This window comes from Lonchura striata, chromosome 3 (assembly GCF_046129695.1).
Source record: "Lonchura striata isolate bLonStr1 chromosome 3, bLonStr1.mat, whole genome shotgun sequence".
NCBI classification, from domain to species: Eukaryota; Metazoa; Chordata; class Aves; order Passeriformes; family Estrildidae; genus Lonchura; species Lonchura striata.
This window is the reverse complement of record NC_134605.1, coordinates 53,665,663-53,691,400: the sequence shown is the minus strand read 5'-3', so window position 1 is coordinate 53,691,400 and position 25,738 is coordinate 53,665,663. Positions and strand designations below refer to the sequence as shown.

General features: G+C 41.3%; 1 protein-coding gene across 2 annotated transcripts in view; it reads left to right on the top strand.

Moving 5' to 3' along the window:
- The first annotated feature begins 3,179 nt into the window (after positions 1-3,179).
- The window catches only part of TMEM181 (transmembrane protein 181), a 34,124-nt gene continuing 11,565 nt past the window's right edge, over positions 3,180-25,738 (top strand). The window contains exons 1-8 of one of the 2 annotated variants that reach the window (XM_021540428.2): positions 3,180-3,393; positions 15,073-15,176; positions 19,066-19,121; positions 20,386-20,476; positions 21,020-21,138; positions 22,199-22,318; positions 24,307-24,387; positions 25,323-25,422. In XM_021540428.2, the coding sequence (XP_021396103.1) occupies positions 3,263-3,393; positions 15,073-15,176; positions 19,066-19,121; positions 20,386-20,476; positions 21,020-21,138; positions 22,199-22,318; positions 24,307-24,387; positions 25,323-25,422 (802 nt within the window). In that variant the 5' untranslated portion in view covers positions 3,180-3,262. Of the gene's footprint in view, positions 3,394-10,118; positions 10,183-15,072; positions 15,177-19,065; positions 19,122-20,385; positions 20,477-21,019; positions 21,139-22,198; positions 22,319-24,306; positions 24,388-25,322; positions 25,423-25,738 lie in introns of those variants that run through there. The other variant, XM_077782152.1, reaches the window with a different exon arrangement.

Genomic DNA, 25,738 nt, shown 5'->3' with positions numbered 1-25,738 from the left:
AACTTCTCAGCACCAGCTATTGCTTCTGAAATAGTCCAGAGTAATAACCCTGGTGCTTTTCTATGGATTGCTAAGCTTTGTATTTAACCACTACCGCAATGTAATACATGTGGCTGATGTCGCAAAAGGCTCACTATGCACAGGGGGAGAACCAGGAAGAATAATGAAAAGAGGGACTACTGATAAGCTCCAGCCTCAAAAATAAACTCTTTCCAGGTTATGTGAAATGATGCAGTGCAGATGCTGAGTTTGATCACACCTTAGTCTTAGACTCTTAGGGCTTTTCTCTCCCTCATGAAGTCCAGAAGCACTCAGGGGATGAACTGAGTTCCAGATGCTTAAATTCTGAGATTTGTAAGACTTTCAGTAATACTTTAGATTGGTTTGTTCTTAGATGTGGTTTGATGCTGCCTCTCTTTTATCATGTGCTGTGAAAATCACCAAAATCAGGCTAACACAGAAGGTTCTGTGCTTGGATAGATCAGCTGGTGTACCCTGAAATTAGTCAGGTAAGTCATGCCCCAGTCCATGTTATTTGCTGGTTACTATTGCACCTTATTTTCAAAACTGTCTATGAAACCTTGGCCTCCCTTTGCTTTGACTTATGTTGTGCTTCCTGCAGAACCCAACACATTTCAAACACAGCCCAGTCTGTGCTGTGACTGCATTGGACAGGAAAGACAGACAGCCAATCATGGGAGAAGCATGATCTATTAGGTTTGCAGGGCTGGGGTAAGCGCAGCAAGCTGAAATGTTCCATTCATCAGATATCAGATCTTCACAAAAGAAAATAGATTGGCAATTTTTGTGAGAACCCCAGCCTTGCTTTGGGGCCTCATGTGGTGGTGAAATTCCTCCTCCAACCCGTGCTTCCAAAGAAAAACTCCGCAGGCTTAGCTGTTCGGTCTCAAGGCAGTTTATTGCTAGTTATCTAACAGATTATGTTCTTGGACTGCAGCTATTTGATCAGTGGCCTGGGTAGAGGCACACACACACCCTGACATCCTCTCTGTCTGCTGTCTTCTTCGTCTCCCTCTCCGTCCAGGGCTGCTGCTATCTTTTATAAGATATATTACGTATAACATGTTTACAATTATTCCCCAATACCTACTACCTACGTTGCAAAGTGTTTTTCTACTCTAAACCAATCTGTGAGTGCCAACATCACCAAGAACATGGAGGTAAGGAAGAAGAAGGAGGAAGAACAGGATCAGCCCACTTTCCTCCATCTTAGAACTTCTGACCCCCATGTACAAAGTGAAAACCCCCCTGTACATGTGTTAAAACCCCCCTGTACAATACTAAAAAAATTTCCCCTCTACTTTGTAACTACTTTTACTATACTATCTAACCTTTTGTGACTGCTTGTTCCACCTCCAAAGTTGGTAATTCATTCCATGGCTCAAACTCAAAATCACAGCTGTTTTTCAGTTGTCTGCCAGGGTCTAGAATGCTTCTGACCAAGGCCTGGAACCTCTAAAAATGTCTGAGAGACATTTTGAGTTCCCACAAATTTTACTAGACACTTAAAAATATTAAAAATATGCTTTTCTCATTTACTAAAATAAGGAAACCTGAAATTTCTTTGATGAAAAGGTTTGGATGCAAGTTAATTTTTTTGTTTTTACCTTAAAAATGTTACTTAGGAATTGCATACAACCCTGAATACTGCTTGTTTAATCAATGTATTGAAGTGTTTTGGAGACTCAAAATGCATTCTTGACCTCCTTAGAGTCTTTTGAGTGTTTAATGTGGACCACAATGGGAATATACAGTTGCTTGTGTCTTCCCACAACTTTTGCTATTCACAAGCCTAAATTCTGTAATATCTGGTATTTGTTGTCTGACACACTGTCTGTTTTTTTGATAGCAGAAGTTGGTGGGTTAATATATGGTCAATGCTAAAATGCTAACACCTTCCTTGTGAGTAACCTGTCAGCCTTCCACAGAAGGTGCAGAACCCTCCCATGGCATTTGAGGTGTAGGGAAACAAACACCATTGGAAGCCAGCCTGGATAATGTTCAGCACAACAAAGAACATTGTGTGTCTGGAATGATGCTGCTCTGGGCCCTCAAAAAACAAAGAAACCAACCAGTTAACCAACCCAAAACCCCCTTTGTCTCCAGCTTAAATGTGCACATGGCTTTTATCCTGATGCTATGTTTTCAGAGATGAACCTTCCTCCTCCCTTTCTCCCCCACCTGCTGGAGAAGACGAGTTGTCTGTCCCTCTCCCACTGCACCACCAGGAGTAACTTGGCAGTAGGTCTTGCTAGCACACATTTGTGAGAGATCAACTTAAGTAAAAATCCATGTTCCAGTCTTATTATGTGATAAAATACAGACTAAGGGCAAGGCTGGCAAAATGACCCAGCCCAGCTTCCTGAATGTCAACAGGGAAGATATTTACATGAGAGGAGCAGTACAGAAGACTTCTATATTTATACCTGCTAGACATAATGATTGGAGTTTTTGCTTTTAATATGGATATCATCACTGTCATTAGTTAGTGGAAATTAAGGCTTCAATTGATTGAATAATTTAAACAAGTTTAAATGTGAATTTATTTCTGAAGGAAGGTTTAATATGAATGAAGCTAACATGGTGTTCTATGAACTGACTAGAGTTCAGTTCCAAGTTTCTAGATTAAGACAATGTAAACAGCATCATTCTTAGTTTTGGACCATTTACAGTGTCATGATCATGAAAAGTGGATTTAGCATAGGGTTCCTTTTTCATACCTGATGCGTTGGGGTAAAGAAGCAATAAAAATCAGTGCATTTTTTTTACCTAGAGCTGGTATGCTTTTGAGAACAAAGCAGTTTTATTAAAAAAACTATCAGTAATAAAAAATATGTTTTTAGCAGGGGTAATGCGAGCTCGTTGCTTACTTCCCGGCACCGGCCGCCCCTCTCCGTGGTGCTGAAGGGCTCCCTCCGCCCTCGAGGGCGCGGGCCGTGGGCGGAGGACCCGCCCTGCATCCCTCGGCCTGCATCCCCCGCCCCTGCATCCCTGCTGATGCTGCATCCCCTCTTCCTGCATCCTTCGTCCCTGAATCTCCCGCTCCTGCATCGGTGGCCACTGCATCCGGCCCCTTTCATCCCCCTTCCCTGCATCCCCCGCTCCTGCATCCGCTCCCCCCCGCATCCGCCGCCGCCGCTGCGGCTCCTGCGCCGCCCCCGCCCCGCGGCCGCTCAGCGCCGGCGGGCTCCGGCGGGGCTCCATGGCGGAGCGCGGGGCCTGAGGCGGCGGCGTGGGCGGCATGGAGGCGGATTTCGCCGCCTTCGGGAGCCCGCTGTGCGGCGAGGTCAAGCGCTTCTGCCGGCGGGTGCGGGAGACGTACCGGGAGATCCAGGAGGACCTCACGCCTTACAAGGATGATCGTTACTACCGGTACTGCGGGCGCGGCTCCGGCCGGGATCGGGGCCGTCTCGGGGGGCGAGCGGGGGCTTGGCTCCGGGCATCACACGAGGAGCCCCCGGCTGAGCGCTGGGAGCGGCCGCCCAGCCCCGGGGGATGTGCTCTGGCAGCGCCCCCCGATCAGACAAGGCTGCCCCACGCCTCTCTTCCTGCCCTCACCTGTTAACACCCATACACAGGCAATTTCCATCTGCGTCCCTCTGTGCTACGACTTTTCCACTGACGTAGCAAGCGAGGTGGATGAGTTCTAGAGGCAGCCGCGAAACAATCCTGGAATAAATAGGATAGGAATAGATTAGGAAAATGAGAGTGGTTGGCAAAGGTTGAGGTCAGACAGGACAGATCCACTGGGTGGGCTACACCCACATTTCTTCAGAGCCTTGCCCTGTCTGCTGTTTCTGTGACTGACCAGTGATGGCTGGAGAGTATGGATGGTTTGAGATTACAAAAGGCTAGGAAGGGCTCCAAGGGTGCTGGATGCCTTGGTTATAAATGAATTGAAGGAAGGTTGAATTGAACTGAATTGGAGGAAGGTTCTGAGAAAGTACAATGAACATCAGGAGAAACAGGTGCCAGGAACTATGGAGAGAATGGATGCTGTTCAGCCACACAAATACAAGTTGGGGAGTAGTTATATGACACTTTTTGTCTTAAAAAGGTATATACATTTTAATCTTTTATAAAATTATCTCTTTCAACAATGACATTTTCTTATACACATGAAAAAGGTAAATGTACAGCAGAAGCATAAGATGTGAGAGTTACACCACCTACTTTAGTCAACATTCCAGACCTTAGTGCAAGCTATGTCCACACTTCAAGGGCCTGCCAGTGGAAGAGAGGATAAGACAGGGATCTGGATAATCAAAAGTCTTGAAAGCATAGCTTTGAGGAAAATTTGAGATTACTCCCCCAAAATAACAAACATTGAAGTTGGAAGAATAGGAATTTCTGTAAAGAGAAACTTCATGTTCATCTTTGACAAAATGTTACAGAGTAATACTAACTGAAGCAATAAAAGTTCTTGTTAGATATCAAGAAAAAAAATCTGAATGGGAAGGATGGCAAAACACTACAAGAAAGGATTATCCAGAGAGACTCCGGAATCTCCATCATTGCAAGGTTTAAAAAACTTTTGACAAACACATGCCAGAAAAGTCTTAGATCTGGTAGATGCTGTCCTAGGACAGAAGGAAAGATGAGGTACCTTGTAAGGTCTCTTTCAGCCCTATTTTACTGTACATCTGGGCAGTCTGCTTCTGCAGAATACCCCAGCTGTTCTGCTTAAATAATTTGACTTCAGAATGTGGTTTTTCTCAGTGAAGGGGCAGGTGATCCATTAGATTGCATTTGCTCATTATTCACAACATCAAAGACTACAGAGTCACAGAGCTTGGAAACACTGCCTGACAGCTTGGCAGAATCTAATAAAACCACAGTCTTTCCTGGCAAAACAGTGGCTCCTTACACTTGAGTGTGGTGGGAGAAGCCATGGGAGCTGATAAGGAGTGATAGAAATGTACCTGTGTGCATCTGGCAGTGCAATAAGGAATACTGGCACTGGAATGGAGAAAGAGGGGAGACATTAACTTGTTGAATTAACAAATAAGAGGTCCTGGGAGAGGCCTTTGTTCAGCTTTATTTCTAGAAAAATCTTGAGCTCCCCAAGATAAGCTATTATTAATTCATTTTTATGACCTCAAGAGTGTATGGAGGGACTTTCTGCATTGAAAAGATGCTACCTCAGTGAATCAAATGTGCCTGCAGAGTTAGTGCTAGATTGCCTTTTATTCAGTGACAATGAGGTATCAGCTGCTGGTCATCTAGAATGGAATGGAGTAATACTAGACTCTTAGCATGGAAATAATACTTCCTGACTTACAAGTCATGCTAGTAATTCTCTGCAATCCCAAGATCTTAACCTAGAGTGACCTGGTGTAAAGTGAGTTTCTGTTACTGCCACTGCATATCTGCTGTTCTGGTGAGTGCACTGTAGATGGATGTAGCAATGGCACCTTGCTTTTTAGATTCCTGGTGTGGAGGAGGGTTCCTTGATGCTACCATGCATTCTTGTTACAGGCAACTCCCACTTAGAGGAAGGAGACTTAGATTTTTGATCCTCTTGTCCCTCTTCATTTTAGTCAGGATGTTTGGTCAGGTTATAAATGAGCATACTCTGGGATGTAATGTAGAGACTTACTGCTCTGACAGCAGATGACAATTCCCCTGCCTCTCTAAGCCATTTTGAGTAGACTATTGGTATGAAAACAGCTTACTACCAATTTTACTAAAACACATTTTTATCTCTTTGACATGCTAGCAATGAGATACCAAAGCTTATCAGAAGACACCAAGCTTCCCAATCAGCTGACAGATATTTTTCAGTGAGAATTTCATAACTCTATCACCTAGCTGGTGTTGAAGAGTTCAGCTTGCTGGGAACATTTTGATAGACAAGTGTCTATCTGATAGACAGGAGAGAGCAGGAGGGTACTCTCTGACATCAGAGTTGCATAACTGCAACATGGCATTCCTGAAAAATCAATTTCTAGGTTAATGAACATGTTCCACTGGCCAATCAGCTTATACAGGGAAGCACAGTGTTGATGCTGAATTTAGTAGTAATACACAGAGACTGTGATAAATGTCCTTCAGTCTGCCCTGCTTTACACAAGGGATAAACTTTAAACTCCTATCATATAATAATATGACATTTTGTACATCAAAAAGAAAAGACTATATATAGGACATCACAAAAAGTATTTTTTAACTTGCAGCTTTAATTAATGCTTGATGTTACATAGACAATCTTCAAACCATAGGGGAAAATTTCATTGACTGTGGTTCTGCTCCTTTGGCAAAAAGACCAGAGAATACCACATCACTTGACTCAGGAATAAAGAGAAGCTGTTCATTTTTCCTTAGAGAACTGGTACCTATGTGCTTCTGAGGAGAAACTTGAAGTTGCTAGAGAAGGCTGTTGTGATAAAATATACATTTATTCACAGCAATATACATCTTCTACCCAGGGCTTAAAGTGCAAGTCTGTGAGAAGCTGTGGGGTCAACAAGACCTTGTTGGACATCTGCAGTCAAATTCCTGGAAGGTTCATGCTGCCTTCAGCCTTGACCCAGGCAGGATCATCAGTGGCTGCTTTGAGCCACAGCTGGCACCCTTCTCTTGTTCTTGCAGGGTCCTGGCAATTGGAAGAACCTGAATGACCCCAGTGTGAAGTATATAGCTAGGGCCAGAAGGCTTGAAAGAGAAAAGAGGATAAGGCTAACACCATAGCTTCATGATTGCTTTAAGTTGCCATAAGCTGGCTCTGTGGCTGGAAAAAGCCATCCTAGCTCTCATTTCCCTGGTCACACATTTCTGCTCTTTCCTCATCTGCCCACAGTTAATCCTTTATGTGTACACTGACTGAGCAACTGATTCCTAAGTGACCTTTAACTCAGATGATTTTCATTATTTGATTCACCAGTCTCCTGCACTAACATGAGTGATGGCAAAATTGAAAGAGCTCCAGCCAGAGAGAGGCTGGATTTCACCTATTGTCACTGAAGCTGTAGGTGTGAGCCATGAAAGTGTAAACTGGCCATGAAAGTACAGCTTTAGTGCTAAGGTGCTCCATTTAAGTAGAATGCCAGCTGAGTGAGTATTCAGCCTCCTATTGATAGCTCAGTCTGCCTTCTCTTGCAAGCCTCATTCATCACACACTGTCCAGCTCCTACAACTGATGAGGCAGACAGCAGCTTCTTGCACTAATTCATCCTAGAGCACGTCAGACAAAGCACTGAGTGGCACCTTCTTGGAAGAAGCAGAGAGAGACTGACTGACTCTGTGAAGAGAGAGCAGTTTCAGTGTCTTCCCTCCAAGTGTTCAGTTTGTAAACTCAGTGCCAAAATTTTCACAAAGAATAGCATGAAATGTACAGGTTTGCAGTGTATTCACAACCCTTTGTAAGCTGGTAGATGACAAAGAGAAATGTGGTCCTATGGCTAACTGAAGTGAGCTGGATTTCAAGCTCTGCCACCCACACTGTTCTCCAAGTGACTTTTGGCAAGGCTCAGTCTCTGTGCTTCAGGTTTCCTACCTACTCAATGAGGTTTGAGGATAATAAATTCATGTTAGCAAGACACCTGAGTGCCAGAGGGATTGGAGCAGTCCTTGGAACAGCTCAGTTGTGTGCACATAAACAGAAGTGTAACTCCAGAGAGTCATAACTCCATAACCATGCTTCCCAGAACACTGGGAATGGTCACAGATGCTGTAAGCACCATTCCATCATTTTCTGGCCAGGGAGAGCTTGTTGGAGAAGCCTGAAGTGTGCTGAAAGCAACACAATGCATGTCATAGTCATCCATGACCTAATGACCAACTGTGGCTTGGCAGTGATGATAACTTGTTCTGAGCAGATACAGTTTGTTAAGTTGTCCTGATTACTCAAAGCTTTATTTTCTTCCCCCCCAGTTAATTGTCTACAGTTTAAACTCTCATTGATTAAAAATACATGGTCTCCTTTTCTTCATCAATTGGTACTATGTATTTCTCAAGGCAGCTATTTTTATGAGATTATTAAGTGATCATCAGTGCTGTAAATTACTGATGGCATAAATACCAGTATCAATGACTAAACTAATTTCCAGCATGTTTTTAGGTTTAGTGATGTTACACAAGAGCCATACTGGGTCCCACAGGTCACAGTAGTGACATAACTGCCCCCAGAGTAATGGAATAAAATGAATAATATTATTAACCCTAAGTACATTTAAAAAGGAAATGTAATAAGACTAAGTATCATCTAAGTAGGCTTTTAATGAAATTATTTAACTGTTGAAGAGATAATTTTAAAATTATTTGTTGACTGATCTATCTCAGTATTTCTTGGGGGGTCATCTCAAAGACGCTCTGCCTTCTGTATATGACAAACAACAAAGCCAGGCAGTTACTCTGAATTTCATTCAAGACTAATACCTGTACATCAGGTATTCCCACGTGTTTTAGTAACTGCAGTGCTGACTTTCTATGAGCAGATGTTAGAGCTATCAAAAGTGACTACAAAACATAATTTGTCTAAAACCTTACACCTTTCTACTGTTTACCATCCCTACCCAGGTTGTCAATCTTTGTTGCCCAGTCTTAGGACATTTAACATAAACTCAGAACAAAAATCCAATTTTATCTTAACATTGTGCGAGGACAGAACACTGTTAGGTATGAACTAGAGATTCTTATTACATAGTGTGTGTAAAGTAGTCGCTTACTCCTAGGATTTAACTTCTGTTGCCTGTGAGCTGACTGAATTCTCTGCAAACACAATACACCAATCACATCCCTTGAATACCATAAAGCTTTGTGCAGATGACTGCAGTGCCAGCATTTTAATTCCACTGAAAGAGCTGGTAAACAAAATATTTTATGACCCAGGTGGCACTAAACATGTTTATGTTCAGCATGGATACATCACATTGGGCCTTTTGACTAAAATGGATGGGTTTAGTCTGGATTCAGAACCATTTCTGCGTCCTAAGTATTTTCTATTTATATGGTTTAATTTCCCTCTGCTACCTCTGGTTGCTACTACTACAGCACAAGCTCATAAAGCACACTAGAAATGTGGAAAATACTGCTGTTATCCCAACACAATAACACATTTGGCCTCATAACCAAATAGAGGCTGGTTCAACTAGACAAGCGCTGAGGTTCTATGAAGTTCAACTAGATCAAGTGCTGGGTCCTACACTTTGGTCACAGCTCCATGCAGTGCTATAGGTGGGAGAAGAGTAGCTGGGAAGCAGCCCAGTGGGAGAGGACCTGTGGATGCTGGTCAGCATCTGAGTACAAGCCAGCCACGTGGCCAATGTGACCCAGGTGGCCATGTGTGACCCGGGTGGCCAAGAAGGCCAATGGCATCCTGGCCTGGACCAGCAATGGTGTGGCCAGCAGGACCAGGGCAGGGATTGTCCCCCTGTTCTCAGCACTGGTGAGGCTGTGCCTCGAATCCTGGGATCAGTTCTGGGCCCCTCACTACAGGGAGGACATTGAGGGGCTGGAGCGTGTCCAGAGAAGGGCAACAGAGCTGGGGAAGGTCTGGAGCACAGCTGAGGAGCTGGGGGTGTTTGGTCCGGAGAAAAGGAGGCTCAGGGGTGCCCTCATTGCCCTCTACAGCTGCCTTGAAGGAGGGTGCAGGAGGTGAGGGCTGGTCTCTCCTCCCAGGGACCCAGACCCAGAGGAAATGGCTTCTAACTGCACCAGAGCAGGTTCAGGTTGGACATTAGGAGGAATTTTTTCACAGAAAGGGTGATTAGACATTGGAACGGGCTGTCCGGGTGGACTGTCAAGTCACTATCTTTAAAGGCGTTTAAGGCAAGACTGACGTGGCACTCAGCCCCATGGTGTACCTGACGCGGTGCTGGTTGGACTCGATGATCTTGGGGATCTTTTCCAACCTAGCTGGCTCCCTGATGCTGCGTTACGGTGATTTTGAGCCCGCGGCGCTGCAAGCCGGCTCACCAGAGCCAAGCTGCGGCCGTACCGCACCGCCTCCCGCCGCCCGTGTCCCCTCGGGCTCGCCGTAGCTCCCCCACCCTCAGCTCCCCCGCGGCCGGGGCGCGGCGGGGCCCGTGACGTGTGCGGGGCCGCGTGGCGGCCGCGCGGTGACGCACGCGGAAGGCGTCGCGCGGCGCCGGCTGTGCCACGGCGGCGGCGGCGGCGCGCGGCGGAGGCGCGGGCAGCGCGCGCGCGGCGCGCGATGGAGCCGTGAGTCGGGGCGGGGAGGGCGGCGCGCGCGGGGGCCGCGAGCCCGAGGGGCGCCCCGAGCCCGAGGGGGGCCCGAGCCCGAGGGGGGCCCGAGCCCGAGGGGGGCCCCGAGCCCGAGGGGGGCCCCGAGCCCGAGGGGCGCCCCGAGCCCGAGGGGGGCCGCGAGCCCGAGGGGGGCCCCGAGCCCGAGCGGCGCCCCGAGCCCGAGGGGGGCCCGAGCCCGAGGGGGGCCCGAGCCCGAGGGGGGCCGCGAGCCCGAGGGGCGCCCCGAGCCCGAGGGGGACCCCGAGCCCGAGCGGCGCCCCGAGCCCGAGGGGCGCCCCGAGCCCGAGGGGGGCCCGTCCGGGAGAGCGAACTCGCCCACGGAATCGCCGAACGGGCCAGCTCGGGAGGGACCGCCGTCACTGGCCGTCTGCTCAGCCTGCCTGCTCAGGCACGGTCACTCCTAGGGCACCTGGCACAGGGCTGTGTCCTGACGGGTCTTGAGTGTCTCCGGGGAGGGAGGCCCCTCAATGTCTTTGGGCAGTCCGAGTCTAATTCAGTTTATACTCGTTATGCTCCTTAAGGAAATCAGCTCGCCGAGGGTTAAATGAATGTTTCTGAGGTTGTGGTTCGCCACTCAGGACCCCGAGGGTGGCTGTCCATTTCTTTAGAGTTTGCCTCTTACATGGCGAATAAAACCTCCCCTCACTCCCGTTATCTAAGATCTCAGGTTGTTTTTTAAAGGAGAAATAAAACCTTGTTTTCCCGGATATTTCTTCGCATGAACAGAGTCATAGCTGTGATTAATTATACAGACTTAAATGAATACGATGAACAACAACTAAAAAACCAAAAAGCCAAACCCACCCAGTGCTCACATACAAAGGCAAAGCATAGCCATGTTTATCTGTCAGTTGTCATGTAGAAATTCTGTATAGTACTGGCAATGTTAATTTTATGCTTCTTTTTGTATAGTCATGTGCTGCCTCATTAGCTATTAACCCTTGTGGAATACATTTGCAAGAAGAAATTCAAGGTCTTCTGAGGGGCACCAAAGCAGGCAATGTATTTAAATCGTGAACAAGTGCGGGGTGTATGGATAGCCCCAGTACTGTCAATGTGGGTAGCATATATAATTATTCAAATCAAAGTGGGTTTGATGGTTCTTTTTGGGTTTGAGCCTAAAATAGAGATGAGCAGTTGGAGGCAGAGATGTTGAGGCTAGGATTTCAGAAAAGCTGCTGTGCATAAAAGCAAGTTATTTCTGATTTTAATATTGACTCTGCCTACCTACTGCTTAATCTCAGTTTCACCACAGCTTTCCCTTCTTTAAAGTCAGTCTTTAGTGAAAGACTGACTGTTTATTATATAACAGGCTCTGTTTTTCATTATGTTCTTCATTAAGGACTTTGTTGTGCAGTCATGAGTAGTGATTTGAAGATGAGGAATATTCTGAGAAACGTTTTGCTGGCCCTTTTGAGACAAAACTTTACTCCAAAAGCAAGATGTAACCTGTCTTTACATCTCACATATGAATGGCTGCTGAAAGATTGCAGTAGTTATGAGTGTATGTTTCCAAAGTTAACTCTGTCACAGGCTGCAGCACTTTAGTTTTATTGACTGCTATTTGAGACATGCAAGTATGCTACTTCTCTGTTTGTATCTCAGTGTTTTCTCCTCCTTTGCAAGTCAGTTTCAGACATAAGTTAATTATAAACCACTCTGAATTAGGGTAAAGCTGAGTGTAGGTGGTAAAAGCTGCCTGAAAGACCTGCGGACAGTTGGATGTCTAGTCTTGAGCTTTGGACTGCTGTGGTTGGGCTGATTAAATATCTTCCACTTTGCTTGGTAAAGCAAAGCACAGTTCTTTATTTGTTTGAACAGGTGCATCCAGAGTGAGGAATCTTTTTTGATTTTCCCATAAATGTGTTTCCAACATTTCATTCTTTCTTGGGCATTTCAGATGTAAGATGGGGCTGCCAATGGGGCATAACCAACTTGCACTTATGTATATTCACAAACTTTATATAATATAATCTCTTTCCAAAAGGCAGCTGTTAAACAATGAACTCATGGGGAGGTGGTTTTACCTGCTTTGTATGTCAGGTGGTGACAGGTGCAACGAGACACTTAAATCTACATAAGGAAGTTCTGCAGTAAGGGGCAATGGAGCGTGCATCACCTGATAGGAATGCTGTAAATTGTGGTTTGCCATCATGAGAAATGCAGTTAAGATTTGGCTGAGTTCTTACATTTGCTGTTAATACAAGTGTCTATGTTGCCTTACTGACCTCTAAAGTACCACATGCAGTCAGTGGCTTAAATGGCACTTGAGGAGTACAGGGATGAATGAAAGGAAAACATGAGGTGTGTCCCTCCTCTGTGTCTCCACTCGTGACCGGGTACAGCATCCCTGTTGGTAGGTAGGTGTACACCTACCCATTGCAACTACCAGGTGTTGCACCATCTGGAGAGCAGCTGGAATAAAGAATGAGCCAATGTCTGGAACGTGTTTCTTCAAAAGCTCACAAGCACATCTGCTCTGGCTTATGAGTAAACCAAGGTGCTAATTGCCAGTAACACTCTTGGCTGGGTGAGGAGCTGGTGGCTTTTCTATAGGGAATGTGGAGAGGGAGCTGCTTATCGTGTCCACATCATGCATTTTGAAATGTCTGCAAAAACTTTGAAATTAGGAAAACTATCAAAAGAACCAAGAACATGCACAGCAAGTCAGAAGTATCCTGCATCAGTCTGTAGCTGTCAAGTGGATGCCCAGATGTGAGCTGTTCAGAGAGCACAAGTATATATTATGCTTTACTGCAAACATGATACCCTTACAGTTGTCAGCTATACTCAACCCATGGACTTCCCTGTGTTACTCTCAGTGTATGTGCTCTGCCATGAAGCATTTGGTATCTACTTGAACTCTTGCACTTAATTTAGGCATGTCCACATTTTATGCACTGTTTTAATATGTCAAAGATTTTCTTGTTATGATAAATACTTTGGTATCTCAAGATTATATCCCATGCTTGGTGTACTCAGGTATACAGGGAATATCAGGTCATCTCGAACTGAAGGAGCCCCTGGAGCTGATGGAAAAATGCACCTTAGTTAGTTGTTTCAGTAGTAGTACAGATTTAATAGCTTTAACATAGTTTAAATGCATTGATATAAGTTTGAGACATTGATATAAGAAAAATACTGCAGTTAAATCCCTGAAAAGTTGTGCAGACAAGTTCTGGTTTGAAATACCTCTATTAAAAGTCAACTTAAAACACTATTTGTCTGTGAGGCTTCTATGTGATGATCCGATATTTCTTATATGGTAATTGCTTGGTCATTTCATGTATGGTTTGCCTTTTTTTGGCTGTACAATCAGCTGTTCTTACCTCTAGACTGATGCAGAGTTTCTGCTGTGTGTAAAGGTGTATTGGCAAGTGTTCTGCAGGTGCTGTGCCTGGAGTCCTGCACATCCAGTTTGTGCAGGCTCGTAACATTTGCAGCTACTTGCTTGCAGTTCTCATTACTTTTTTGGGGTTTTCATCCCTTCCCCACCTCCTTTGTTAATAAATTAAGATTTGGATCTCTCAAACTTTACAGTAAAAAAATAATGCAAACTGGTTTTGGTAGTGCTTCATTTGGCAAAAATGCAATGATTCTCAAAGAAAATAGAGGTTGTTATTAATAAATCCTTGTACTGGTTTAAAGTGAATTGTTTGCCTTGCTTTTAATGGCTGCCATCCATGCAGCTCATGGTACCTGGTCCCAGAGTTCAGGCTGGTCTTATGGGAAGGATTTCACCACCTCTTCTGGAATTCTTTGTTAATGTGGTGAACCAGTAAGAGCGTCATTCAGCTGGTGAAAAGAAAGAAGTTTTACTCCAAGCTAAAAGGGAGTGCTGTCATTAAAGTCTTAAGATTTCATTTCTCTCCATAATAGTGCGCATACAAATTTATTGAAAAACACCACCACCATCCCATCAGCCCCCCAGTCCTACAGGTTTCCCATATAAACTACAAATTCCTCTGATCATATCTCCTGAAGCAGCAGTAGAAATTCAGGTATGTGGTGGCTCAGGAGATGGTTGCTGTGTTTTGAAACATGGTGGATTTGTCCACCTTCTGTAAGATTAGTTATTTGATCATATTTCCCTTAAGCTAACGGAACTGGAAGTTACCTGTTTTCCAGGGAGTGCAGTTGGTATTTTCAATGCACACCCACAGCCCTTCCCCTCTCTTTTGTCTTTAAGTTAACGATAACCACCAACACATGGTGCAGGAGATGTCATTGCTTATGTGTATTTGTATTTAGGTGTCCAATAGCAAACTTGAGTTCAGGTTTTTATTTCCCAAGCTTTGGTGGAGCTCAGACAAGAGTTCAGAGCCTGAACATGTACATATAGCAGATCTGGAGCTCTGCCCTACTCCTTGTTAGGGATGATCCTGCTAGGTTGAAGTATATTTATAGGGTATAGACAACTCATCAAGGTCCTGTGCAGGTAAATGAGTTGTTAGTGATGTCTGTCCTTTTAGATTAAGCTCTCATTGCAGGATACATGGAGTCTTGGATGTTTAAGTTATTAATGTATGAAATAACACAAACAACCTTTTCTCCCTTTAAGGAATATTTTCTATTGCGCAAGTTTTAGGACTATAGAAAACCCCAGGATAAAAAAGATGGCAAAATTAATACATTTTGGAGCACAGATGTGTGCATACATATGTGTACTTAATAATTCCTGTTGTCTTTGCTCTGTGAAGCAGCATTAATTTATTTTTTCTTAGTATTACATGTTACCTCAGTGTTTGGTTTAATTTTCTTTGTTGAAGAATGAATGGGGTTTATTTTCTGACCCTTTAGAAATATGAGCAACACTAATTCTGTGGTTTCTTTTGCTTCCTGTAGGCTGGCCCCGATGCGATTGTATACACTGTCCAAAAGGCATTTTGTTCTGGTCTTTGTAGTATTCTTTATTTGTTTTGGTCTGACAGTCTTCATAGGAATAGCAGGTAAGGATGTCTTTTTAGAAGATTACAGTTCTCATATACTTTGTCTAAACTTGTTGGTATTTACAGATGTATTTAAATGCTAATAAGCTTACTGCTCCTGAGATGTCTAAAGAAGCATTCCTCTTGACAGGGACAAGGAAGTGTTTCTTCCATCTCACTTTTCGTAGGAGTACTACCTACAAAGACTTGGTATTTGAAACTTCTTTGCAGGGGAGAGATGATAAAATGAAACAAAAGCAGCTTCATTGCAACATAATTTTTCAGCAGACTGCTACATGGTTTTTCTTTGTATTTCTATATGTAAAATGGTAGTGCTAATACTTGATTTCCTGTGACAAAACTGATAACTGTAAAACCTTCTAAATGTTTTAGAGTAAAAATATGTACTTCACTTGTCAAACATATATGAGCTTAAGTCTCTGGTTTCAGAGATCTTTGTGAAAGTCCTGACATGACCTGGGAGACTAAGCACATGGTGCCTGGGTACTCATCCTGGAGATCAGAGAGACTTGTGGTAGTCTGGTCAACAAAGATGCAGTGTCACTAGGGAGTTGAAAAGCACTGGACCTTTCTTTATTTTATGTCAGAGAGCTTTTCCACGGCTAAAACATACTTGCTGTGAGAAGAGCTTTATCAATACAGAAGTCAAGTGACAGGGAGAAGGAAAAGGAGGGACTGGTACTCCTTAAGCAGCCCACCCTCTGTATAAGAATTACTTTAAGTTGTTACCATCTTCCTCTACTTTACGGCTGACTTCCACATCACTCAGCATGTCCAGTGTGATCTTCTGTGCCCCTCTCTGACACATTTTGATCTGTCTGCTGGGTTATCTCTACCTCTGCCCTGTCCTTCACTTCCTTTAGAGTGAGAAGGGCTCCCAGGCCTTGGAGCTATCCAGTCCTGCCTGCCTTGGAAAGAAAGGCGGGTTAATTGGAGGCAGCTGTTTGGGCTTTTTATGCCCATCTGTGCCTTGTAGGCAATAAATTTTTCATAATAGCCTTCAATAATAAAATTTGTCTGTGAAATAAAACCTTCTTTCTGGCTTTTTGATTTATTATAGCAGCTGAAGGTCTAAACAGGCTTCAGTTCATAAAGGTTAACCACTGATATTCCTGTGACTTGCTGAAGGATGCTAAAGGGCATTATTTGGCCACTAAAATAAAATATTGCATCAACACATTTGCAAAAGTGCATTTTATGATAAAGGGGAAAAAATTGAACTATTTAATTTAGTGTAATTGGGCTATTTGGCCTTAAAATTGAACAATATTTTTAGTTGTGTACTTATACTGCCAGGTTGCAAGAAATGAAAGAAAGTTATTTTATGTAAGACCTAGGCAAAAAGCAAAGCTGCTGGAAGAGAAAACTGTAGTGTTTTGTTCTTAATTAGTAGCAGAATCTGAGAGGGACCTGTGCTGGTGTATTGTGTCTGCATGCAGAGTAATCTGGTGGTGACTGAAACCTTTGGTTCAGGGGACTTGGCTGCTGTAAGCAGCACTTGGTCATCTGTACCATGCTGTGGTCCCAGGCCTTGCCTGTGATCCCCTTCAGGAACTGTTATGGCTGTGGGATTCTTGTCCTTGTAAGATTGGTTTGCTGGATAGTTTGGCTGACAGTGTTCATTATTATAACTTAAATGTTTTTAAAAGAATGCTGTTTGCCTTGGGAGGAGACCCACTGAACAATTACTGTGATACTCCTCACAGCTTTTGTTGACAGCTGCTTGCTTCCTGTGAATAGAAGGAGGGGCCCTAACAAGAGAATGCTCCCTCATTAAAGGGTACAGTCTGAGAAAAGATCACCAAACCCACTAAGTAAAGGAAAGTGTGGGAGATACGTCTGTATTTTCTGTGCTACTTAAATATGCCATTGCCCACACACAACATCTATACCTGCAGTTTGGGAAGCCTGGCAGAACTCTTGATTTTCATCTGAGAAATCAAGACAGTTTGATCAGATATGGATGCTGCTCTTACAGTTCCTGTAACCCAAAACAGACACAGACTTGTTTGGTCTTTCTTTCTCTTTTCACAATGGGTCTGTGTTATATTTGGGATGAGACAAGTTCAAAGAAAATCCAAGGTGCAGAACTCATTTTCTGTAGCTGTGCAGTTCATCAACTCAGGGTAGTTCTTCGCCTTTATCTGTTATTATGTTAAGTGAGCAAGACTAAAAGAAAAACAGTAACTATTTAAATTAGTCTCCACTTGTTAGTAATGCAGCCACAGCATCATTCTGTTTCAAAAGCTTTTATATATCACTTGCTAGAGAAGAAGCAGTTATAGCACTAGAGCTTCATTATTTGTGTGGTTGCTGTTCTTAAGAACTTTGACTGTGATTTCTCTGTCCCAATATTCGTTCATATCTTCCAATTAAAAACATAAAAACCCTTAAAAAAGGCTAATTCTATTTGTTTTGTCAAGACTTAATTACTGATATATATGATGACTTACCAACTGTGAATGCCTACTGAAACTCAGTTTTGCTTTTAAAAACAAAAAATGCATTCAAAAATCTGGTTTATATGTACTTGAGAGCTGAAAAGTTCAATGATGTAGAGCTGAGTTTATAGTGGGTGGCTGTTAGTGATGTTGCACTGCAATTCTGATATGAAATTCTGGCTATGATGGCTGAAATTCTTAATTTTTCCTTTTAAGTCTTTAAGATGGTTAATATTGTTACTAGAGTGGTTGTAGGAGCCCAAGCAGTGCTGTATGTTTAGAGCTGTCATGACAGCTAAGCTATCTTGGACAGAGTGATCCCATGCTGCTCATTTATAAATTTCCTTCTTTTCCATTCTTTCTTTGTAGTAACTTTGAAATGTTTGGTCTGTGTGAGTAACTGCTTTTCTTCCATAATTTTTATAATACTGAGTTTGTGATTGAAAGAGCATATTTTGAGGGTTAAAAAATTCCAGATCAATTAAATTGCCAGACCAAATATATACAGGGAGAGACCATTTGGACAGAGGAATCTTCCTGCCCCAAATACAGGTGTTTATGTCTTGCTTATGTCCCTACCTGCTATATATCTTCTCTGTGTGTGTTCATAACCTGCTGTATAGACACAGATCTTTTCCTACTCTTCTCTGTCACTTTTCTGGTTTAGTTCTTTCGTGTTTTATGTACATAAAAACACAAACACATGTGCATTCCTCTTGTCCTCCTTACCCCGTGCTCCTGCATGCCTAAAGGGAAACTGTCCAGCTGTCTGGGACCACCTTATCAGGGATTAGGCAGAAGATGGGGCTTTTCTCAGAGGTGCAACACAAGCTGGAGCACAAGAAATTCCCATTAGATATTAGGAATTTTTTCTTAGCATAATGGTGATTAAATACTGGAACAGGTTTCCCAGACAGGTTGTGGGAGTCTCTGTCCTTAAAGATGTTAAAAACTTAACTGGACATGGCCCTCAGCAGCCTCATCTAATTAAACAAGGGGATTCTGTAGCTGAGTGCTTTCATGATGACTGCATTCCCATAAAATCCTAGGAGATATATATATATATATATATATATATATATATATACACACAAACACACATATATAGATAAATAGAGATATATATCAATAAAAAACTACTACTAAAATTGTAGTAGATTAGAGTACATTCAGGGCTTTTGATGTGGAGTTCTCCATTTATAACTTACTTTATTTAATAATGTGTAGAAATACCGTGGCAGAGACGCTTAAAGGGTCAAATTTGCAGGTCAGATTTGCAAATTATATTGAAATATCTGAGTGCTTTACCATTTATCTGAAAAGTGGAATACTGTTTACCTGCTTTGCAGGGGGTATTTTGTACAGTCTTTTGAAAACCTGTATTGACATCATCACTTGTATATATACTTCAATATTATTTTCTTTCTTCCTTTGTATATATTGTGTAGGTCCTAATGTAATTGAAACTTCTGTAGCAAGAACTGACTTAAATAATAGCCTAAAGGTAAGAGTTAATAAATATTGTTGGGTTATATTAATGACTTTATTTGATGTTAGTAATGTTACATTTCCCTCTTACATTTCCCTCTTTCCCCCCAGTTATTTTAAATATTTAAACGTTTACTGCAGAATATCAAAGTGGTGCTTTCCAATTTGAGTCTGAACATTCAATATTGTACTACCACTGTGTTACTTCATGAATAGCCCAGCAGCAATTTCTGGTCTCTTACTGTTGTGAGCAGGTCAGGCAGAGGTTTCTAGTATGTTTCTGCACAGAAGTTTCTGATAAAGAAGCACGTGAGTTTTTCCCTGGTGAATTAATGTTGGAGATTCTTGTCGGAGGTTCAGAAATAGAAATTGAGAACATGCATTGAAAAACAATACACTCAGTGGCAACTAATGCTGTCTCTCTTGTGATTTCCCTTTCTATCATCTATAAAGAAATATTTCATGTTAATTGTTCACTATCATGTGACCAAGACATGGGATCTGGCTTCCTAAGAGGAACATTCACATATTCTCAAGTGCTTTCATATTTTGGTTCTCAGTTCTTGCATTTTTGTTTGTCTAGCTCTTCATTGTCAACCTAATATCTAAAGTATTCTTTGTGAAACGGCTAAAAAGGTTTTGTTGTGGGTTTTTTCTTAAAGTGCATTTCCTTTAAATACACTAGGACACTTTATTTTTTTTTACCTACCACTCAACTATATGTTTGGACTGATACAGTACTGTTCTTTTTCAAGGACATCTTGATTTCAAATTAGAGAAGTCTTTCTTCTGTGTAGGTTTTATCTGTTAATGATACCTTTCATTCTTTTGAACTGAATGTGGAATTTTTAGAAAACCAAGTGGAAAACAGGGCTTTTTTGTAATTCTAGTTTAACAAGTTTAAAACTGTGTAGCAGATGAAGGCCCACAAGTCTGACTTTTGGTGTAAAGTGCTAAAAATTATTTCTTATATTTAGGCTAGGTCTCAGGATTTTTCTTCACATTTGAACTTTTCTATTTTATTGCTGCTGCTTTTATAAGGTTTAGGTAGCAACCTTTCCTTGCTTCAGTGCTTTGCAAAATACATGTGCTGTTTAAGCTACTTCTTTGGAACACTTCTGTGTGAGCTGCTTATCACGCTGTCCCACAGAGTAGCACACATAAATCTCTTCTCAAAAACATTGTCACAAATATAATTAACATGCCTTTCATAGTTGTGACTACAGATATGTCATGTAACAGTGTAAAGGCTGGTGCTAACCTTTTGGGGTTTTTTACAGCTGAAGCCATTTAATTTAAGTTCACCACCACTGTCAACTTACAACCAGCAGCTGTGGCTGACCTGTGTGGTTGAGTTGGATCAGCACGATGGTGAGAATCTGACCTAGTTCTCAGGAAATTGCTATAGCAATCTGTCTATTGTATGTTTAATTCCAGCTGTCACACACATGATCCTGTTGCTTTCTGGCTGTGGTTGGTGGGTTTTTCCTCTGATATGCTTTTCTTCCACCTCACCTCCCTCCCTTGGTAAAAACATGGACAGCACTGACTGAATTGTAAGCAACAGCAGTAGGGGACAAGTTGTTTGTTATTTTTGTGAAAACAATAGTATCCAGATAATCCAGATAATCTGTGTATTTCCTTCATTTTGGAGGGAATTACATGTGTAGATTGTAATGATACAGTTTTCCTGTATATATGTGAGAAATAATATGTTTGTAATTGTTAATCTGTCAAGATTCAGTACAGCGCTTGTGACTTACTGTCTATGTATAAAAATACTCCAGTAATGTATAACTGGGTAGTTCTTAGTAGCATTTGGATAGCATATGTATTTTAAATTATTTTGGACCTCTATTTGAGATTTAATTTCTGCATGTAGCAATAGATGAATGGCTTCTGTTTTAATTCCAGTATCCCTCAAGAAGAATGTGACCATGACAGTCAAAGTCCTGGGAGTGGTGAAGGATGGAAGCACACCATACGTTAACAATCAAGTTCACAATCGGACGAGGTTACTCAGTTGTGCACAAGTATGCACTTGCTTAAACAAAGCTCCAATGTAGTGCATTTTCTTTAAATCTGTGTGCATGCTACTTTACATTGCAAATAAGAATGTACCTGTTAGACACGTCTCGGGAAAGACTCTAGAGGACAGTTTTATTTATAATGGCAATGTAAGCAGTAATGCTGACAAGACACATACCTGTCCATCATTTTTCTGTTTACTTCTGTAACTTTTGTCTATAGCCTGTTAAAGACCCCTCTTTCTTGTTAGAGTTGCTCTTTGTCAGTGAAGCAGTGGGTCCTGTTCAAGGTTTAGCAGTACTGAAGAAAGGGATGTTGTAGCACAAGATTTGATATGGGGTTCCGGAGGAGAGAAAAATTCTTCTCCAACACCTTGCAGAATCTGCTTGCAATCAGCTGGCAACTGTGTTTCGAAAAAGCCACATTTTTTGCCAGTGTGAAGAAACATTTGGAGATTCTAATGTAATTTTCACTGAAATTTTTAAGCTTAAAGACATTCAAAACAGCTTCTTCAGATGCAAATCCTTTAGGAAGGACATAGCTGAAGTTTTTTATGATAAGCATATATAGTAAAACAAGTGTTTTCTTTTTATATAGATAAATGCACATATCTATGAAATTTGCAGAAATTAATACAGCTCCATTAGATTTAATTACACAGCCAAGAGAGCAACATACTTGGCTTTTCTCTTTCCTCCTGTTAACTTTTAAAAATTAGTTATTACATTAGTTAGTTAGCCCCCTCCACTAGCTCAAGCTGAGTTAGTGACAGAGTTATTTGCTTCCATCCTGCTGCTGCAAGCAGTTGCTGTCACTGGCTCACATGAAAAGCTGGCACTGTTTATTGTTCAGCCACTGATCCACCTGACTGACTTTATCAGTTTCTTCTGCTCTCTCTGGTATGTTTCAAGAAAGTTTTGATTAGACTGAATGAGATTGGTGAGATATATAATAAATATCATCAATATTGGACCATTTAGGAACAAATTCTCCAACCTATACTAACAGTGCATATTCTGGAGTAGTTGAAGACTTCTATGTACTATTCTCTGTGTGTGTTCACAGAAATGCAGTGAAATCATTGTTGTTCACCTGGGCTACCTGAACTACACTCAGTACAACATATTTGTTAGCTTTGAAGATCTAAACAAGTTAACCTACACCATCCAGAATATTACTTTCACAGTAAGTATAAAGGTTTCGTCTCGTAAAAGAAGTCCCTTTATTGCTGTCTCTTTAATGCTGTAGAAGTGTGCTTTAACGGTAACAAAAAATATCAGATTTTTGAAGATAAATTAAAAAATGCATCATAATTATTTTTTTTGTCACTACTAATGTCAGAGCTGTTATAGCATTTACTGTTGATAAGGGTCTAGACCAATTTTTTAACTCTAAAAGGAAAAAAAATTCTCTCAGAATTACTGCTGCTGTATTCTGTAATAGATACATTTAGTCTGAATGCTCAGAGATACTTTTTACAATAGGCAAGCTGGATTAGAACATCCAGTTTTCTACATTTGCATATAGAGATGCTGCCTGTATGCAGGATGGTATTTTTTCCGCCTCTCCAGGAGGCTGAAAAGCATGAAATAGAAACTAGGAGACCTGGATCCTGTTTTATATCAAAATTTTCCAGACTTCAAAAAAGGAAGGGCTGGAAAGGTTTAACTCAAAGGAAAATGAAGAGATTTTTTTGGGGTGCACTGTGCTTATGAGGAAGAGTTTTTTGTTTTTTTTTTTTTTAACCAACACAAGCAGGTTACTAAAATAATTCACTCAATTGTCCACTCAAATGATCTCCAGTCCAATATTCTCCAGGAATAACTATCTCAGTTAATAGTGCTAAAGATTACTTACAAAACACTTATATCATGTGTATTGACTCCAGAAAGAAATTTAGAAACATTTGCATTAGGAGAAAAAGGAACTAAACCGAGTTTATAATACAGGTTACTCTGGTTATTTACCTGTATATATCATTCAGTGTGTCAGAGAAGGTAGCAACCAAAAATCTAACAGTAAATGAAAAATATTTTTAATATAACAAATTAACTTTCTAAATACTAATATTTTTAGTACTCCAGTGCATAAAGCATACAATTAAAAATAAGTTCTAAGGGGAAAATAACCTTAGGGTCACAAATCCTTTATTTAGTTCCAGTATTCAAACAGAGCAAAGTATTTATAATTGTGCCATTTTTTTTCTTACTTTACAGGCTGCCTTTAAAAAGGCAGACCTGTCTGCAATCCCAAAAAAACTCCAACCCAAATTTTCCTGCAGCAACTAAAATTGTCACATTTATTTCATAATTACAATTGTTTACAGTGATCTCAGTTGAAATCAATGGATTGCCTTTTGTGTAATAGGTTTCTCTACATATAATTTTCATTCTACATTTACAGTCTAAAAAGACGAGACAGAGGTTGACAGATTTAATACATTGAAAGGTAAAGCTTGTTCAGATGAGCAGAGCATGCATATGTTGTGCCAGGGAGCTTACATTTCAAAAATGGCTTCAAGAGGATGCCAGGTATGAGATAAATTGTCAACAGAGCAGAGTTTATGTAAAGTGACATGTTATAATTAATATTTATGCCTTCTAATAATTAGAGTAGAAGAAGAAGGCTTTCTCCCTTAACCTATGTAAAGATTCTTGTGTTTCTGGTAAGCTACTTATCCTTCCTTTACATGGATTTCTCTTTTCTAACTTCTGAGACGAGTAAGCTTCAACAAAATAGACTCTTACGGGAAGTACTTCTGTACCTCTCTGACTTCTTTATAATCAATTTATGCATCTGACCTTGGTAGTGCAGAACAACACACTGGATTTACTCATTTATTGGCATTCAAACTTTTATTGAAAGTGCAGTTGAGATCAATGAAGGCTATCCTATTTGTCCTGAGAGTACTTTAGCATATGACAGTAGTATGTTAGAAGTGGCAGGATAAAAGAGAAGCAAGGCTACTAGGCTGCTTTTCCTATCTTTTTATCATATAGTCCTGTAATTGTAGATTTGTCTTTATTTTTCCATGGTGACACAGTGGAATTTGGTTAAACCTTTGAATTTTGAAAACCCACAGAACTTTTCAGTATCTGCAGTAGAGTGCTAATTATTTATGTCATAGATAGTTTGTCAAAATACTACTCATTGGGCTCTTCTGTTTTTTGTAGTGGAAGACCTATAATCCAACCTTTTCACAAGTGGAAATATGGTTCCGATTTGTCTTTGTAGTTCTTACTTTTATGGTCACGGTAAGATTTTTTTGCAGCTTTTCTGGAGTTTTATTATGTAGGCAGCTGATAACATGCTCTGTAATGCTGCGTTTAGGAATTTAACCCCAGGCAGCAAAGTTGACATGTCACTGAATGGGTGTAAAAATGTTTCTGAAATACTTACCTAGTTGCTGCTTTTATGTTTTAACAAGTGGTATTGAAGGGACATTAAGAAAATAAGATAAATGGGAAAACTTGTTTTTCTAAACTCTGGGTTTGGATTAAACAGAAAAAAAAATTGCTTAGACAAAGAAAATTGTGATGAGATGCTAAAGAAAAGTATTGTTTTGCAGTGGAGGTAGGCTCAGGAATAGGATGGCCAGAGTGTGGGTTGTTTGACCTTGATCTAACATTAAAGTTATTGCTGCCTTGCATGTGAGGATGGGCCGGATGACCTCCAGAGGTCCCTTACAACCTAAATTATGCTATGATTTAGATGATGTCTCCTTTCTAATCTGTCTTGGCTCCTGGAAGTGTTAGTAAAAAAAAAACAAACCTAAAATTCTGAATTTTCAGAGTAGAGATACCAAAGTACTGCATGATTCTGTGGCATTTTTCTTGCAGATGATGTTGCTCAGATAATTGTAAATATAAAATTCAATCTGCTTTTTAAAAAATTGAATTCAAGTGGATGTTGTTGATAGTGTGTGACCAATAATGAGGCAACATCTTTTTTTTTCACATGTTGTTGATTTTTCAGGTACAGGCTGGTTTACTTCTCATTTTGCTTGAGAAAATAGGTAATTTGCATTGGGGCCAGTGAGCAAACTTGAAATAGAAAAAGGAGACCTGGCTCCCATTTACAGTGTTCTCAGTGGCAAAGGCCTTTGCAGTGTGCTTTGCTCTTTCTTAGCTCTGGTTAAGCCATTGAAGGCTGTATTCCTTCCTTACAAATTGTTGCTGTTGTTTTGTAGTGTCTGTTTGCACATTCCCTGCGGAAATTCTCCATGAGAGACTGGGGTATTGAGCAGAAATGGATGTCCATCCTACTTCCTCTCTTGCTACTTTACAATGGTACTTATATCCTTGAATTTTTAGAAATAGAATTTTTTCCTGCTTCTATTTTTTAAAATAGAAGCAGGAAAAAAAAAAAAAAAGACCAAGAAGACAAAATGGAATTTTTTCTTGAACTTATGAGCAGTTCTTTATAAATCTTCAGAAAACTAAATATTAAAAAAAACCAACCCATCCCAAGTGTAGCAAATTCAAGGGCATAATGAGTGGGTGGATTTTGTTCTTCTCAGTCACATGGATGTCAGCTATTTGTTTAAAGCTCTGATTGGAATAGGTGCCTGCCATACTTAACCTTTCCATTTCTGTTTGTCTGCTG